Source organism: Carassius auratus, chromosome 38 (genome assembly GCF_003368295.1).
Source record: "Carassius auratus strain Wakin chromosome 38, ASM336829v1, whole genome shotgun sequence".
Lineage (NCBI taxonomy): Eukaryota > Metazoa > Chordata > Actinopteri > Cypriniformes > Cyprinidae > Carassius > Carassius auratus.
Genome location: NC_039280.1, coordinates 11118478 through 11135097, shown reverse-complemented (window position 1 = coordinate 11135097; position 16620 = coordinate 11118478). Strand labels below are relative to the sequence as shown.

The 16620-nt window shown below is 38.1% G+C and overlaps 1 protein-coding gene across 1 annotated transcript in view; it reads right to left on the bottom strand.

The window, feature by feature from the left end:
• Positions 1 to 931: 931 nt before the first annotated feature.
• Positions 932 to 16620, bottom strand: part of LOC113057053 (GDNF family receptor alpha-4) — a 99922-nt gene continuing 84233 nt past the window's right edge. The window contains exons 4-8 of the mRNA XM_026224074.1: positions 15999 to 16344; positions 14165 to 14274; positions 11216 to 11350; positions 3599 to 3780; positions 932 to 2284 (exon numbers count right to left, since the gene is read on the bottom strand). Coding sequence (XP_026079859.1) covers positions 2156 to 2284; positions 3599 to 3780; positions 11216 to 11350; positions 14165 to 14274; positions 15999 to 16344 — 902 coding nt within the window. The 3' untranslated portion in view covers positions 932 to 2155. The remainder of the gene's footprint in view (positions 2285 to 3598; positions 3781 to 11215; positions 11351 to 14164; positions 14275 to 15998; positions 16345 to 16620) is intronic.

The window sequence follows — 16620 nt, the reverse complement described above, 5'->3', positions numbered from 1 at the left end:
AGTTGTGTTGCTGTCTATGCAGGGTCAGGAAGCTCTCAGATTTCATGTAAAATATTTTAATTTGTGTTCTGAAAATGGACATGAGGGTGAGTAATAATTGACAATTTACAGTTTTGGGTGAACGATCCAGTTAAAGAGATTTTTCAACCCCCAGCAAGAGATTATTTCTTATGTTGAGCATGGAAGTTGTTTTGAAGAAATTGGGTAACCAAGCAGCTGCAGGTCCTCATTTTTTTTTTGATTGATTATATATTTTTTTCCGAACTCTGAAGAGAAAGTGGCTGCCAGCAACTGTTAAGTTACCAACATTCTTCAATAAATCCTATTTTGTGCTCAACAGAAAAAAATAAATTCCGAAATATAATGTAAGGGGGAAAAAAAAATCAGCTTAAGCGTGACTTGGCATCCACGTGCCTATGCTGTCCTCCTCCTGAGTTCAGATATCCTTCATATTTCCTTGAGTACATCTTGCGGCAGTACCACAACACCGTTACATGTGGGCATTTTATTTTGTTGGGTGTTGTTAGTCTGAAGGGCAGTGTAGATGTAAGTGCTGACCAAGACAATGCACATAGGTGACAACTTGACTCCCTCAGTTACTCATTACCCCCTCAGCTTGAGCTGATCGGCAGGCCGGCACACGATCTACATCCACAGAACTGGAAGAATTACAACATCAGTCATTCATAAAGCCCTTCTAATACTTAATGCAACCTTTAGCTAATTTGGTAATGATTTCAGCTATTTTTAAGAATAAGATCAGTATTTATTCCAAATCAAACATGTATGACTTTCTTCTGTAGGGCAAACAAAAATACATATAAATATTAAAGAATCTTCTCATAGCTACTTTCCATAACTATTTTCAGTTATCATATTTTACCATATTAAAAAATGATTGCTCAGGTTTTTTCCCAATAAAATCAATGCGTAACAAACATGCCCTTACTTCATGTACATATTTGGACACACAAGCATTATTCTGTACATCTGTATCTGGCAGGTTTATTTTTCAGGAAATAACAAGTAAAATCCACAGTTTCCACCCATCTGAACAGAAATGCTTTGCCCTGTTTTGTGATGCAGGTCATTGATAGGTCAATAGTCTCTGAAGCTTGTTAGAAGTCAATGCATTTACTTTTCACTCACCTTATTTGTCATCACAGGACACTTGAGAATAAAAAAGCAACACAACTGCAGATGCCAAGTGCTCATAGGATGGGGACGCAGAAAACTGCTGTCAGTCACTGGAGAGAATCAACAGACCCTCGTTGTGCTCGTTTTGATTGGCGGAGACGAACAGTGAGTAAGGAGATGGGATTAAGCTGCTTCAATTCACATGAAGAGGAAGGTTGTTGTTTTTTTACAGGGTGTTTTGTGCTTCTTTTTCCTTTTGCAATAAGCAGTTTGATGCAGTATTTCAGATAACCCATATTCACAGGTGAAGTATACAAGAACTGAAGATATATAAGCTCTTCTGCTCTTCATATCGGTGTCATTTTTAGCAAACTGTGCGTTCCAAGACTGCTGGGATAAACAGCCTACGTCTAAACAATACAGGCACATTACAAAAATAAAGACCGTCTCTGTAACCCACTGAAAGAGCTCTCATCGCAGACACTTTTAGCGCATTACATCAGTTTCCTTTCTCTTACTGCTTGTTCTTGTGCTTCTTCAAGCAAACATCACAAAACACACTTCTATCCAGGTGAATATACAGCACACGTACCAATACCGTACATTTGAGAGAGCTGGGGAAAAATAGATATTAAATTATGGATGATGAACAGGTAGGAAATTGTTAGGATTTTTTTTTGTTTTTTTTTTTTTTGGCATGACTCAGCCACCTGTCGACTGAAAGGTAGTCGCTCGCTTTGAAGAGAAGGGGTTTTATCTTATACAGCACCAACTTCAGTTCAAATTAAGAGCGAAAGAGACACACAATTATTTAAACCCTTGAAATCAGTCATTGTGAACATGACAATGAATCACTATGTGGCATTAAGGAATGGAGCAGGGTTTCATATATTTAGAGAGTTTGGTAGTTTTTTGCGTCCTCGTCGAACAAGTTATTGTGATGCGGAAGTCGAAACTCATGAATACACGCACGCTGTCCCAGTTCTGTGGTGCTTTGATTGATCAGCTGATTTTAAAGTTAGAGAGCCAGGAGCAGGAAGGGGAGGAGCCACATTACCATGGCCGGGTGGGACACTGCAGGACCGGTGTCATAGAGATCAGGGGACGGAAGCGTGGAGTCACCCCACAGTCTGTCTCTCTCGTTCATCTGCAGAAGAAACAAGAGCAAGTGAGATCTGTTTTATCATCTCATCATGTCTTTGTATGTGTGGTTCTGTCTTTTACTGGTATCAGATGCAGTACTAAATGGATCCATCTCTAATGGGCCAGTTGTGTGTATAATAATAAAACACATGAACAGACTTCTCAACTTTAAAATATAGATGCTTTCCATGTCTTTTGTTAAGTCTCACAACATTTATATGATAAAAAAAACGTTTACAATTGAATCCTTACAATTGAAAATAACCGATAACTAATTTAATATTTTAAATGTAGTTTTATTCCTGTGAAAGCAATGCTGGAATTTCAGCCGCCATGAAACCGGACTTCAGTGTCATGTGATTTATATTACACACATTTTTATGGAAAATATTTTTTTCAGAATTCTTCGATGAATATAAAGTTCAAAAGAACATCACTGATATGAAACCAAAATCTGTTGTAACACAAATTTCTTGCACTTTTGGGGAAAAAATCATATGTTTCTTTTAGAAAATAATCATACTGATCGCAGTAGTGTAGGTTATGTGATGTTCCATCCTCAAAAGCTGTGAAATGAAATATAAAAAAGAAAAGAATGTGTGCATGATTATAAATACAGGCTTTGTTGAGCGAATGATTGGTTTCTGGGAGCATGAAACTAATCACCACTTAAAGTCCAATGTAAAATCTGGATCCTGATTGAAACCAATTAAGAACCACTGCATTAGAAAATAACAAAACAACAAAACAGTCTACAGCTGGTCTTCGCTGGTCTTCCAGTATGGTTCAGACCATCTGACAAATCCCCTCTAAAATCCCAAAACCAGACTATTGTGGTAAGCTAGGCCAGGCAGGGAAACAGACAAGGGTAATCATGTAGGCTGGTTTACACTGTTTCTTTCAGCAGGGAGACTATAACACACTTCTATGGCATTGTTCTGACAGACATGAAAAGCATATCTGACTCCAATCCATTTAGCTGTCTGCACTCTGAACAGAAAGAAATCCATTTTTTACAAACCATATCCATATGTGATTTGAAATCCGATTAAAACAGTATACATTTTTTCCAATTGCGTTACAGTGTGGACAGTCAGAATGGATTTTAAGTAATTTTTTGTGACACAGTATGTATGCAGTGTCATAACACAATGGAAATCTGTGTTCGCTCACAAGAAAGCTCTGACGTGAGTGAATAGGCAACATGAATGATCGGTTTTGCTCGGTTTGAAATCTAGCAGGAACACAGCGAGTTAGATTTGCAAAAGGCCATAGAATGCATGCTGGCACCCAGGCAGCCTGGGATAAAAGCCTGTACCTGTGTGGGCATCTGTGGACGAAGGATGTTCTGCTCAGTCTCCATCCCAGAACCAATGGTGGTAGTGGTGGTCTCGGTGCTGGTAACTAAGATCTGGTTGTAAATGTTTGTGTTGGAGCCCGGAGCTTGGTTAGTCGCAGATTTCAGGTCCGTGTCGTTCCCGAAAGCCAGGATGGCATTCTCTGTTTGAAAGGAGGGGAGAGAGTCAGATTCCCAGCCCTGCAGATGAAAACATCTGGAAGGCAGTCATGCCTCAGTTGACTTTCTCTTTCAGATGTGTCTCTCTTTTAAAATGGGTTTGGATTTTGTCAACATGCTTTCTTACAATAACAACAACAAAACACACTCGGGGGATCCAGAGAGGACTGGCTTATATATAAATTATCCAGCATAAATGTTGACAGAACAGCATTCAGGATCATAAACTCCATCATCTGATTCATGCTCTAAATATAGTTTGTTTATACAGTAGAATATACATCCCTATAATTACCAATCTGCTAATCCTGCCCTCCAGAAATGTATATATATAAAAAAAGATTTGTATTTTCTTAACGGCTTGGCATTCGTCCTTATTTCTTTGCCCAAGTCTTCCATTTTCTTTCTTATCTTTTATTTTCGTTCAGTGGGTTTTCCTTTGGGAAAGATTGGATGCACAAATGGAGTGAGTGCTTGAGTGTGCCTCTGTGCATGTGGGTTTGAAAGAAGTTTGATTACTTCTTGTATATTGATGTTTAAAGCAAATCTTACCTGTACTAAAACACCTGTGTGTATTCATTTTAAAATATATTTTACAGTCATCCATATACTGGCAAAAAAAAAAACTCTCCTCTTTAATTTCCACCCTTTTATTGGCTATATAGGGTATATTTCAGATTTATAGTGCAGGCCATATGAATGATAATAATCTGAAGTAATCTGAAGTAATTAATTTCAATTTGTCTAATAGGTCACTTGTCTGAAATTACCGTGGCATGAAAGTCGCCTCAATTAAGACAGCTGTGAGGACGGCATGGGATATAACTCCATATTTGAGTCTGATATTCCTTTCTGGGGCTGAGGAAAGGGTTATGGGGGGAAAAGAAAGATTAGATTTATGAATAGTGAAGAGTGGCATGGTTGAGTGAATTTTCTTTCTTAATTGAAACACTAATTGCCTGATCTTTGTGATCTTACAGGGGTGATGAAGCTAGAGAGAGAAAGAGAATACTGTATGTATAATAGTGTATCTTTAATATCACAAGTACAGTGTTCTTGTAATGCATCCTAACCTGTCATAATTAATTAAAATGCATATTGCAGATCTGGACCATGAGCAAATATTTTAGAGTATTTCTTGATATTTAGAATTGGCTTTATTTTTATATTTTCAAATTAATTTTAATTTGTTGTTGTAATTTTAGATGCTTTTGTCCATTTTATTATTTATCTTTTAATATTTCTATTAGTATGCCCCCCCCCATTTTTCTTTTTAGTACTTTAACTTAAAGCTGCAGTCAGTATTTGTCTGCCATCTCTGTTTGGAACCTGCAACTGCAGTTAAATGCGCAATTAACATCTTTATGTTGGTTGTGCACCGGCACGGCTCCAGTGCAGATGAATCTAATGTTTTGAGGGGTATGTGCATGGTGGATGGCTGTAGTATAGGTCATAAACCCCGCCCTCCCCATGTAATCTAAATGGACGTGAGAAAAACGAAATAATCAAATTACACTTCTAATACATTTTTGCCAAAGATGGTTTCCATCATTTTAGGTAGTTCTTATCATGCTGATGTATGTACAAGCGTTTGTTTTTCTAACAAGTTTGCTTTTAACTATTTGATGCTAGAAAAATTGGTAGTGGCCTCATGATTGTGAGCTTGCATTTGGGTCTGCGGGAGTTTGGACGGTACTTTGATTCTGCAGCTCCACCTCACAATCACTACTGCGCAGACAATAGGTACATTCGACTTCATGCAGCACTGCACAGAACGATTGCAATCTGACTTGAAGCAGTGCACATGCCGGTTAGAAATTTTGCCTGACTTGAACTGCCGATGCCACATCACTGTCATGTGTAGCATCCAAGTTCCGCAAAAGTGTTTCGAGAGCAGCCGGCTGACTGAGCTGCCGCAGTTTCTCAAGAGCGACGGCAGGAGCACTGATGATGGCACATCAGTGATATATTAAGAAATAAGATGTATTTCTTGGAACATATGACCCAATTAAACATTTTCACTGGGAAATTTTTATCTGAACAAGTAACATGTCTTCCACTTTTGTTCTGACCAACTGAGAAAAAAAAACCATTACAATACATTGCGCTACCAATGGTGATTTAATCTAGTGATCGCTGAGCCCATTTCACATCAAACTGTGCTAATTACTGTCAGTTGACATGTGTAGACTGTATGATGACAATACCCATTGGCTCGTACGATACGACACCTGTTACTATAAATGAATAAAACGTCATTAGCATGTGCTAGTGGTAAACAAAAAGAGCATGATGAATAACACTTTAGCAGCTGAAAAAAAAGTGGAAGCAGCGAAAGAAGAAGAGATAAGAGCTAAGGTATTTAACACCATGTCGCATTGATTTCATGTCGCATTTTCATTGGTTGATCAGTAAACGTGGATCGTACCAGCAAACACACTGTGCGATGATCATGCTTTATCGTAGACTATCTTTGGTTGCAAGACATCATACAGTGTGTTTAGGGCTAAATATGAATGGTGTCAAGCTCGTATGTCCCACAGAAACCTACCAGTACTACTCAAATTGCAACACTGAAGCTTACTGTTGTTAATCAGGCTAAGGTAAGGAGATAGTTTTGAACACTGGCTGATTATGTACTTGTATTGATTTTGGATCAGTTTTAACCAGAAAAAGGTTCGGACGGTTTTTTGACACCAGCAGAAAATGTTTTTGCCTTTCTTGAGGTCCTGAAGCATAATTTGTAAAGCTGACTGTGCTGAAATTTTCGTGCTGAAAATTTGTTTTAATTAGTATATTTCCTGCTTTTTTGTTGTCCATGTCTGTTAAATGTTGTCCTACAGGCCTTTAACCTGGAAACTTCTTGAACATAAATTGAAATAGATTAATTTACTTTCATTTCAGATGTCCAGCACATAGCACTGCTCTATACACACAAAAGCCTGTATAACTACATCACTAACATCAGGTTTATAGAAAAGTGTTGAGTTTAAGTTTACTTTAAAGAATATACTCTCTGTCAGTTAGCCTTCACCCCAGCCCACCTAAAGCCCTCCCCAGACAGCAACATAGTGTTGGAATTGAAGCTGCCCACTTGAAACATTGCTGATTTACTGCACAGAAACAAACCAATATAGTGGCTACATTCAGACAGAAGCAGAATACAGCCCTGTTCGTACACCGTTCATGACAGCCACATTTTATATACACAGTGTATTCATTAAAGTATGCAATTAAATTATGAGAATGAGTTTGGTTGATATGTGATGTATAAACAGATCCACTAGTTGACAACCAATGCTAGACATCTAGCAGAGCAATGCTAGCACTTTTGGAATGGCATTAAAAGGACGGTCTGGAACCAAAAGATGTGATATAAAATCTTGACATTTATTATAGCTCCATTCCATTCTTATCTAATTTAGTTCATACAGGACAATCTGAGATACCGATCTGTTAGTAAATGCAATGATCAGTCTCATGATCAGTGTTTGGTCTATGTTGAGCCACAGTGTCACTCTCTATTACAGCTAAAAGGATATGTGTGCGTTTTATGATAAGAGACTCCGAAATGGGGAAGCGATGATTACAAAGATATTTCATCAGTGATGCAGATTATTTGGATCCAGTATACTCCTGGTTTGTCTCACTCTCTCTTTTGGATGAAACTGACCCTTTGAAAAGCTCCCATCTCTCAATCAGGCCCAAAGCTACTGGTTAATTTACTATTCATTTTGATAGCAATTTGTTCAGCTGGCTCAGGATGTTTTTGTCCATGGATGCTCAGTTTTGGACAAATCTCTTCATTGGTGACCATCCTAAACTGTGGTTCAGGCAAATAAAGTAATATCTTCCTTAATTTCAACATAAGGGAAAGTGCAGCCATTTGTAACCTCAAGAAACACTCCGCTATTTTGAAAATAGGCTACTTTCCCAACTCTCCTAGAGTTAAACAGTTGAGTTTTACTGTTTTTCAAAGCCATTATGAATTTGGGATTTTCCTTAGTTGTCAGTTATAAACATCAAAATTAAAAGAAATAAACATTTGAAATATATCAGTCTGTGTAAAATAATATACAAGTTTCAGTTTTTGAATGGAATTAGTGAAATAAATCAACTTTTTGATGATATTCTAATTATATGAACAGCACCTGTATACAGTATGTATTATCTGTCATTGTACTTTAAGAAATTGATTTTACTTTAAATATTCCTTTGAGAAACTATTGAATTACGTAGTAAACGTGATTACAGCAGGCTGCTTCAGAATTTAAGTAAACGCAAACATGAGCACAAAACTCTTCCTAATGTTTTTGCCACTACAGTACTATGAATGTTTTAGTTACTTTCGCTTGAATCAATACATAAATGAATAAACATTATGTTATTAGCATTTCATACACGCGCACACACACACACACACACACACACACACACTTAGCAGTTACTGCTTACTCACCACCCAGAGACAGGAAATGAGCCGTCACTCTTCCTGCACATTTCTCATCAAAACACTCATCACTCATTCTGGGCCGCATTGAGGGCGCTCTTACGAAACATAAACTTCACGAGTTTACTACATTAGCGAATCACTGAATCTCTTCCGTCTAATTCCAGTTGTGCTGGCTGTTGGCCCAATAACTTCAGCACTTTTTTCACAGTCTGGCTGAATGAAAAAATTCTTGTAATACTTGTCAAGTATTTCATGGTTGTCCCAGGGGTACGTTGATGGTTTGGGGGGCCGGTGTAGCCAGGAAAACTAGTTCAGAAACAGCTGAGGTGAGGACCAGCCTCAGTGGACTCACTCTCAAAAAGCTCTTTCAGCTGTTTCCCTCCATCCTGTGCTACTTCTGTCCTGTTTGCTACTCTCCGGCTGTCTCCGCTCCATTAGTTTTACTGCAGGGAGCCAAATTACGCTCAATTACCAAGACACCAGAGGCTGCGCTTCGGCTTGAATCAGCACACATACACACCAACCCAGCACTCCAGACTGCCCCAAGACCCTCAGATGGAATAGGGAGGGATGGCTGAAACTGGACGTTGCAATTTTGTTAATGTCAGAATTACCCTTGAGGAGCAAGATCACACTGAAGAGCTTGTGGATCAGAGCTGGAGCTAATCTCCGAGATCTCAGCGCTCAGATGCAGCACCACCCTACCTGTGAAACGGATGTGTTTGTACAAAGTGTTTGTTATTAGTGGCTCAGAGATGCAGTGGCCCATGAGCACCGCACACCATTGAAGGAGTACATCCTGTACTCCTGATGACTATTAATGTCTCAATACCGACACGCATTTAAACTTCATAACGTTACATCAAGAGTTTTCTCTCAGCACTGCTGAATGCACAATAATAGTGCTGACTGCGAAGAACTGGGCTGCAACACATCTCTGCTGACTCTTGTGTTGCATCACCTGGGTTTATTATTTTTTTTTATCAGTTGGAGTATAGGAGTGTAAAATAGTCCCTTCTTCCATATGTGCATCCTTCTCCACATATGCAAAACGAGAATTGGCTGTATTGATTATACTGTACAGTATGTGAAAAAAACCTGGATGACGTCCTGCATCTGTTGGGATTCTTAAGCAAGGAAACGATGGACCCTTTGCTTTCCATGGGAGGCCAAGTTCAAAGTTGCATTTGGCCCAAGTGTTTAAGTGGGCGTGAAGATGCAAGTGTATGTACAACTTCTGAATACCTGATGTGACACACAGAAGTTTAGCAAAGCTTTTAAAGGGGTTATGACATGAGAAACAATTTTTTTCATTTTTGGCATATAAGAGGATTTTGTACCATTAACATCCTGCAACAAGTTTCATAGCTTAAAATATCCTCCTCATTACAAAGCATTTATTTTATTAATTGGGGTCATGTGCTAAAAAGAACATTATTTGGTGTAATGCAATGCAAACAAATTTTCCAAATACTGTTCATTATCATTGCTCCTCTATGCTCCGCCTTTCTGAAACATGTCGATTTTTACAAAGCTCATCATTCTGAAAAGCGAGGTGTGCTCTGACTGGCCAGCTATGCAGTGTGTTGTGATTGACCGAACACCTCAAGCGTGTACTACGATACTACAGCGAGAATAAAAGTTATGCCTTCTTTCTTTGTATGAAGATTTCGGTGGTGTTATGCAAATTTCCCCAAACCGTGATGTAGACATGTGGGGGCATGTTTAAACTAGGCATTTTAGTAGGACGTGGACGAGTCTTAACTTTTATAAAGAATATCTCTTTGTGTTTGAGACTTTAGTCTTTGCAACTTTAGGGATCTTATCTATGCACGAACAGCTTGTAACACTCCAAAGAGAAATGAAAATTTAAAGTGCATCATATGACCCCTTTAAACTCCAAAACATCCCATTTTGGATCCAGTGGCACAAGGTGACCTCACGTAGCCCCAGTCGTTTGCATAAACACTGCCTCCAGAGCAACACGTCGGCCACCCCACCAGCGTTCAGCCAATGACTGCTGACACTTGATCATGAATGCGAGTGTCGCGTCTCATTAAAAGTAAAAAAAAATAAAAAATACAGTCACTGCAATTTTTTTGGGTGTGTATGCAAGTATTATTCAAAGAATATATTAAAATAATAAAACAAAATCCATGTCAAAATGACCCCTTTAAACATTTTGATTTTCAATACTTTAAACTTTAAATAAACTTTTAAACTTCAAAAAAATAGACCCATGTTAAGTGATTTAAAGGCAAAATAAAAACACCATATATTCTAGAAAATTGCACCTGACTAAGTCACACTGGTAAATAAAACAATACATTTATAATCTTTGTGTTTTAGTTCCCCTAATGTTATTCAGAACAGCAATGAAAAATATAAGTTTAAAACAAACATATATTATAGTGGCATTCAGTATAAACAACATTCATTATAAACACCAAGACTAAACATTTATTTAAAATAATAATGATAATAATAATTTAAAGCAAAACTACCAGCATGTAGGAAATGCACTGCACTCCATAAAGAACCATTAGACAAAAGGTTCTTTTTTTAACTGGAACATGTTTCTACAGATTATTAAAATGTTCTGCACTAAGGCAAAAAAGTATTTTAAAAACTGCTTATTGGAACCCGGAATGGTTCTTCCATGGCAAACCTGGGACAGCCTGTACTGTAATTGTGGGTTTTTGGACAGGCCCAGTATTGTTTTCACAGTTGTGGTTGTGTCATGGATCAAAGAACATATAGGCCAAAGGACAATACCAAGGTAGTGGATGGGTGGGAAATTGTGTGGAAATGCTACTTCTGCCAAGAACTGATGAAACAGGCTATATGCGACTGCATGTGGTTTCTATGCCTCCCTTTAATTTTCCCCAGAGAGCACAAAAGGGAATCTCCAGCAATGATGGTAATATTTATTTGTGATATAGGACAGGGGAGAGGTATTTACTCACTCAAGCAATTGTTGTCATGGAAATGGCTGAGGAAGTGGTTGCACTGATCTCGGAAATTCCCGCTAGCCACACAAGAGCACCACGGTCCCACATTTGATGTAGCGTTATCTAGGTAGTTCGGAGTGATAATACTACCTACAGGGAGAGAGTGAGACAGAAATAACGCAGAAAAGAACATCAGTTGCAAAACAGAAAGCCAAATACAGTGCTACCGGTCTCAAATAAATGCAGCATGTATTATGGGAAATATTTTCCTTTTTAAATAAAAGGTACAAAATACAGCTTAAATTACTTGAATCTTTTTCTTTCTTTTTTAACATAAGATCAGTCAAAATTAGTTGCAAAAAAAAAAAAAGAGAGAGAAATTTTGCAATTGTCAAACCATTATCTTTGAAGTGAAAAAAAAAAATACTAAAATGAATATTTTTTTCTTGCAACATATTATTTCAGATTTGTACCTCAGGGACACCAAGTGCACCCCATTATTAGAGCAGGGACACTTTCACCTTTTTGACGTTAAAATGTTTGTTGCATTTTAAGCAATCCCCCTTGTGTTATTCTGGAAGCCCTCAGCTAAAACGGATATGAAAAGCTCTGTCAATCTTTATCTTGTGTGTGGGTTACATAAGTGTGCTAGAACATTGATTGCAGAGGATATAGGTCCGTAGCTCTTAGAGCTGTCTTTGTTCAGTAGGGAAGGAAAATGACAGTGCTTTTTCACCGTGTGAGAGAGTGAGTGTAGAAGGCGACAGCTGAAAGCGGGAAAAGTGGAGGTGCTGCACTTTAGAACTCAATAGTCTGATAGGGACCCGTTTAAACACATTGATTTCTTTTGTCCCAGAACACAAAAGCGCAACATCTTCACAACCGCTCTTGGAAAATACTGCTGTAATGACTAACAGTCAGGGCAGAGAGCTTGGTCTCTTTTTGTCTTCGGTATCTCTGTATTGCCATGTCTGACTTGTACATTTGTTAATGTCATAAACTCTTCTGTAGCTCTCTTTACCAGCAAATCTCACTGACAATTCCATCAAACGGTTGTCATTATTTACGTCAATCCCGATGCGTCTACCCAGTGTCCTTACATCCCCTTTTGGAGCAGCCTATCTGAACGGTGAAGGGGAAGACTTCCAGGGTGATGTCATTCTACTGTTTTTGGCATTTATAATCAGATTTCAGCTAACAAAGGTGAGCCTCTAAATGATGACATATAATTTGCAAAATTGCACACTCTTAGTCACATTTATTATAGTGAAATGTGTCTCATAGCTGCTTGTCTCCAAATAAATTGCCTTTGGAGACCAGCCCACGTTGCTTTTCTTGCATCTTTTGCAATAACTGCACAGACAAATGCTGTGAAAGTACTAAAACAAAAGTCAAGCAGTAATGGAATCTTCTCACCCTGAATCGTTACTTGTTTATAGTGGTGATAAGTTGTTGTAGTACAAGTTGATCACACAAATGCACTGCAGATTAGACCCAAAAGTACATGGGTTCATAATGAGCAACAAAATCAAACAAAAACTTATATCAGTGGTGTCCAAACCTGCTCCTGGAGGGTCAAATGAACCAGCCAATCAAAATACAATTTTGACAAATTTCCCTAAGCACTTCCCCTCTGGGAAATCCCGGATGCCATTTTGAAGTGCATTCTACTTTGTCAAGTGAACAGATAAAATGTATATGGACAGACCCTTGATCCCTCAAATTAAAGAGGGAGCGAGTCATCTCGTATGTTCATCTACATATACCACAAATGTAACAATTGTGATGTTTTTTATGTATCCAAAACAAGGTGATGTGAACATTGCAGAGCGCTAAACACTCTCATGCAATGTATGTTGCATTCATACTTGACACTAGAGGGCGCACTCATGCAGAAAGTCCAAAACAGACTTATAGAAGTAATAATTTATGCCGGGCCACCTATTGCAACCAGGGCTCTATGAGTTGTGGCTAGAATGGATACAGTAACAGCCAGAAAATAACAATACATTATATTTGCTACCTATTAGATTGTTTTATTAATGTGTACGCATAACCCAACCCTAAATCCTGCCCTTAACCTAATGCAAAAACAGTAATTAATTGTTGTTCAGCGTGACAATAATTCTCAGCTAAGCTGAATAAAAATCAAACATTTTGACTGATGAAATGTGAAGACAATAAACATACGATTACGACAATATTTTGTTCTTGTGTGTGTTTTCAAGTCATATCCAGGTAATAAACAAATATGAATAATGCCATGCTAAGTGACATATAGAAACTATATAGTAGAAACTATAAATTGTATTTTCTGCCATATTCTGTGATAAAAATGGGAAAAAGTGTTTGAAGTGTATATAAACCAATAATATTATTGTCATTAGAAACATATAGGAATAATATTATAGAATGTTATTGGTTATTGTCCAGCAGTATATTTGATTTTCTAGCCAGTTAAACAAATAAATAACTGTCAATAAGATACAGACCGACAGAAAAAAAATAGTTATTACATTTGAAATTTCTGTCCCAGTCACTTCTGAAATGATGGCTACGCCTCTGGGATTTTGAGACAGGTATGTTGGAGCAGGTTGAAGCTAAACTCTGCAAGATGTTGACCTTCCAGGAGCAGGACTGGACACCCATGACCCCACTGACTGTCATTGTATGAACAAAACATTTGAAACATTCTTCAAAATATCTTCTTTTGTGTTCTACAGAAATCATGTTTGTAATGAGGATTGCAATTGCAGTATTATGCATCACATGAACTTGTGACAAGGTTTAATAAACCCCTGAGAGCTTGTATGTGTCATGGTGGTATTTTTTTCTTAACATTTCCCTTGTTGGTGGATAAGATTATAATGCCAAGCTTGATAAGATTGCAATGCCCATAATTCAAATCTCCCTGACTGGTGCATGCGATAAACCCGGTTGAACTATGTTGCCCAGAGTTCTCACCTATCAGGCCGGTGTATGCAACAAGGCAGGCTCCGTAATTTTCTTGCTGGCAGCCACTGGCAGTAAGCTCGGAGGGTTGGCAGTCATGCTCGAACTGAGCCAAGCGAGACCTGAGGGAACCACAACAGCACATCCATCATCCAGCCAGTCAGCAAACCCTCAGAAACACGCATTCCCACAAACATTTTCATCTACCCTGTGTTATACATGTAGATGGGGCTACATACTCTGTTCTATTTTGTCCTCTTCTTTTCTGTTTAGAAAGCTTTAGACCAACACTCTCCACTCTTCTCTCTTTTTCAGTCCCCCCTTTATAACACTCTGCACAGTTCTGATCCATTCGTTTTGCAAATCAGATACATAACGGCAATTCAGAATTCTGGAGAACTGCCAGATTCTCAATCAGCCGCCGGAAACTCTGCTGACAGCGACCTTTTACATGCAGGTCACATTCTGCCTGTCCTCTGGTGACCAATCAATCATTTAACCAGGTCAGTCTCAGAGGAATTGCCCACATTCCCTGCTGATTCTTATGCTTACTGGCTGTTGTGGCCGTAAGTGATCTCCTCTTGTGTAATGTGTTGTGTCAGCAGAGTGTTCGCTTGTTGTGTGAAAGCATGATGGTTGAATCGATGGCAAAGACCGATGAAGGCCTTTGAGGGAGGCTCAAATATGACCACTCAAACTCAGCTCTACTGAGAGCCTTGCAGAGTGAATGCAGCTGTCAGACTCATGTGTTTGTTGGATTTACAGTTTTCTGTTTGTCCATAGTGAACAGATAAATTAACAGAGCGTAAAATTATCCTATACTTTTACTACACACTTGGGCATTATTGTGTTTATATTAATTACATTGTGTAAATTTAATTTATATTCTCAGCATGCCACAAGGGATGCTGTAGCATAAATTGTCGTCTTCTATGGCAAGTTTTCATATATACTAGAACAAAAGTTTGGGGCTCAGTAATTATTTGGTTTGTTTGTTTAAGAAATGTGTACTTTTATATTCAGCAAAAACATTAAATATTTAAAATTGATTCAGCTCTCAGAATCCTCAAAACTATTAAATTGGTTTAATGTCTTTAATATCTGAATGATTTCTGAAGGATCATGTGACTCTGAAGACAAAAAATGTTTTATATATATATATATATATATATATATAATATAAGAAAATGTCTTTGTCTTCAGAGTATGTATGTATATATATATATATATATATGTGTGTGTGTATGTATGTATGTGTTAAGGTTGGCAACAGAGAACTCGATTCTTATTTGGAATGGTTACATTTAAAAAATAAAAATAAATAAAAATAAATACTGAAATCAAATGGCATTTCTAAAGAATAATTGTTTAATTGGAGTATATTAAAAGTATAGGTAACACTATATTCTAAGGTGTTCTTGTTACATGTACTTACTATTATATGAAGAACAAATTGTGCATAATTATATGCAAGTAACCCTAAGCCAAATCCTAACCCTAAACATATATTAGGTACATGTAGTTAATTAATATTACTCAGTACTTTGAGTTGGTAATTTATTACTACATTGTAACAAGGACACCTTAAAATAAAGTGAAATCAAATTATTATTATTATTATTATATAAAATAAAACTTTTTAGGTAACTGAGTGTTTACCTCATGTGAATTTACTGTACACCTAACATATATTCATTTCTTCAGGTTCAAAACTTTTTGAATGGGACAAAATGACTCTGTGCACCTTTATATATTACTCTTTACAGAGCACAGAGTTTCAGGCCCTTCAAAAGAGCTTCATTGTATTTGTAACAGTCATTTTCACACAGACACACACAATACCCACTTGCACACATAGTCGGCCTCACAAACTCTAAGTTGTGTCAGGCAATTGGGTTTTTCCCTTTCTTCATATGAGCACACAGGCACAATGGTCTGGCGCCGTCGCTCTGCACAAGCTGTGTCAGAGCATGGACAGAAGAGCAGCTCGTGTGTGTAGTCTGGCGGCACACGGTCGAAGAACTTTCTGAGTGCTTTGCTGCAGCGCGCTCGGTTGCAGGGCCCGGCTCGCGCCGATGGGGCGATGCACGCCGACACGTACTCTGTGCGTAGTTTCTGACACGTCTCATCCACATTACAGGCCTTAGCAGCATCCAAACAACGGTTCACTGTTGTCATGCCCACCTCAGACTCTGAAAGGAAGGAGAGGGAGCAGACTTGTGATTCCAGGGTATAAAGAGATTAGTATGTTAGTTACACTTGCCTACTTTAGAGTACAAACAGAAAGGTAGTTGGAGTAGCTACAGTCGCTGTCCAGTGCTGAAACAGAAGCCTGAACTCAAGATAACACAGAAAACCAGACCACAACAGTAAAATGTGGCATTACCTACCATCCAACATAACATTTTCTCTCTCTCTCTTTTTTTTTTTTTTTTGCTTGTTCTCTGCTTTTTTCCCTGTCTTACTTT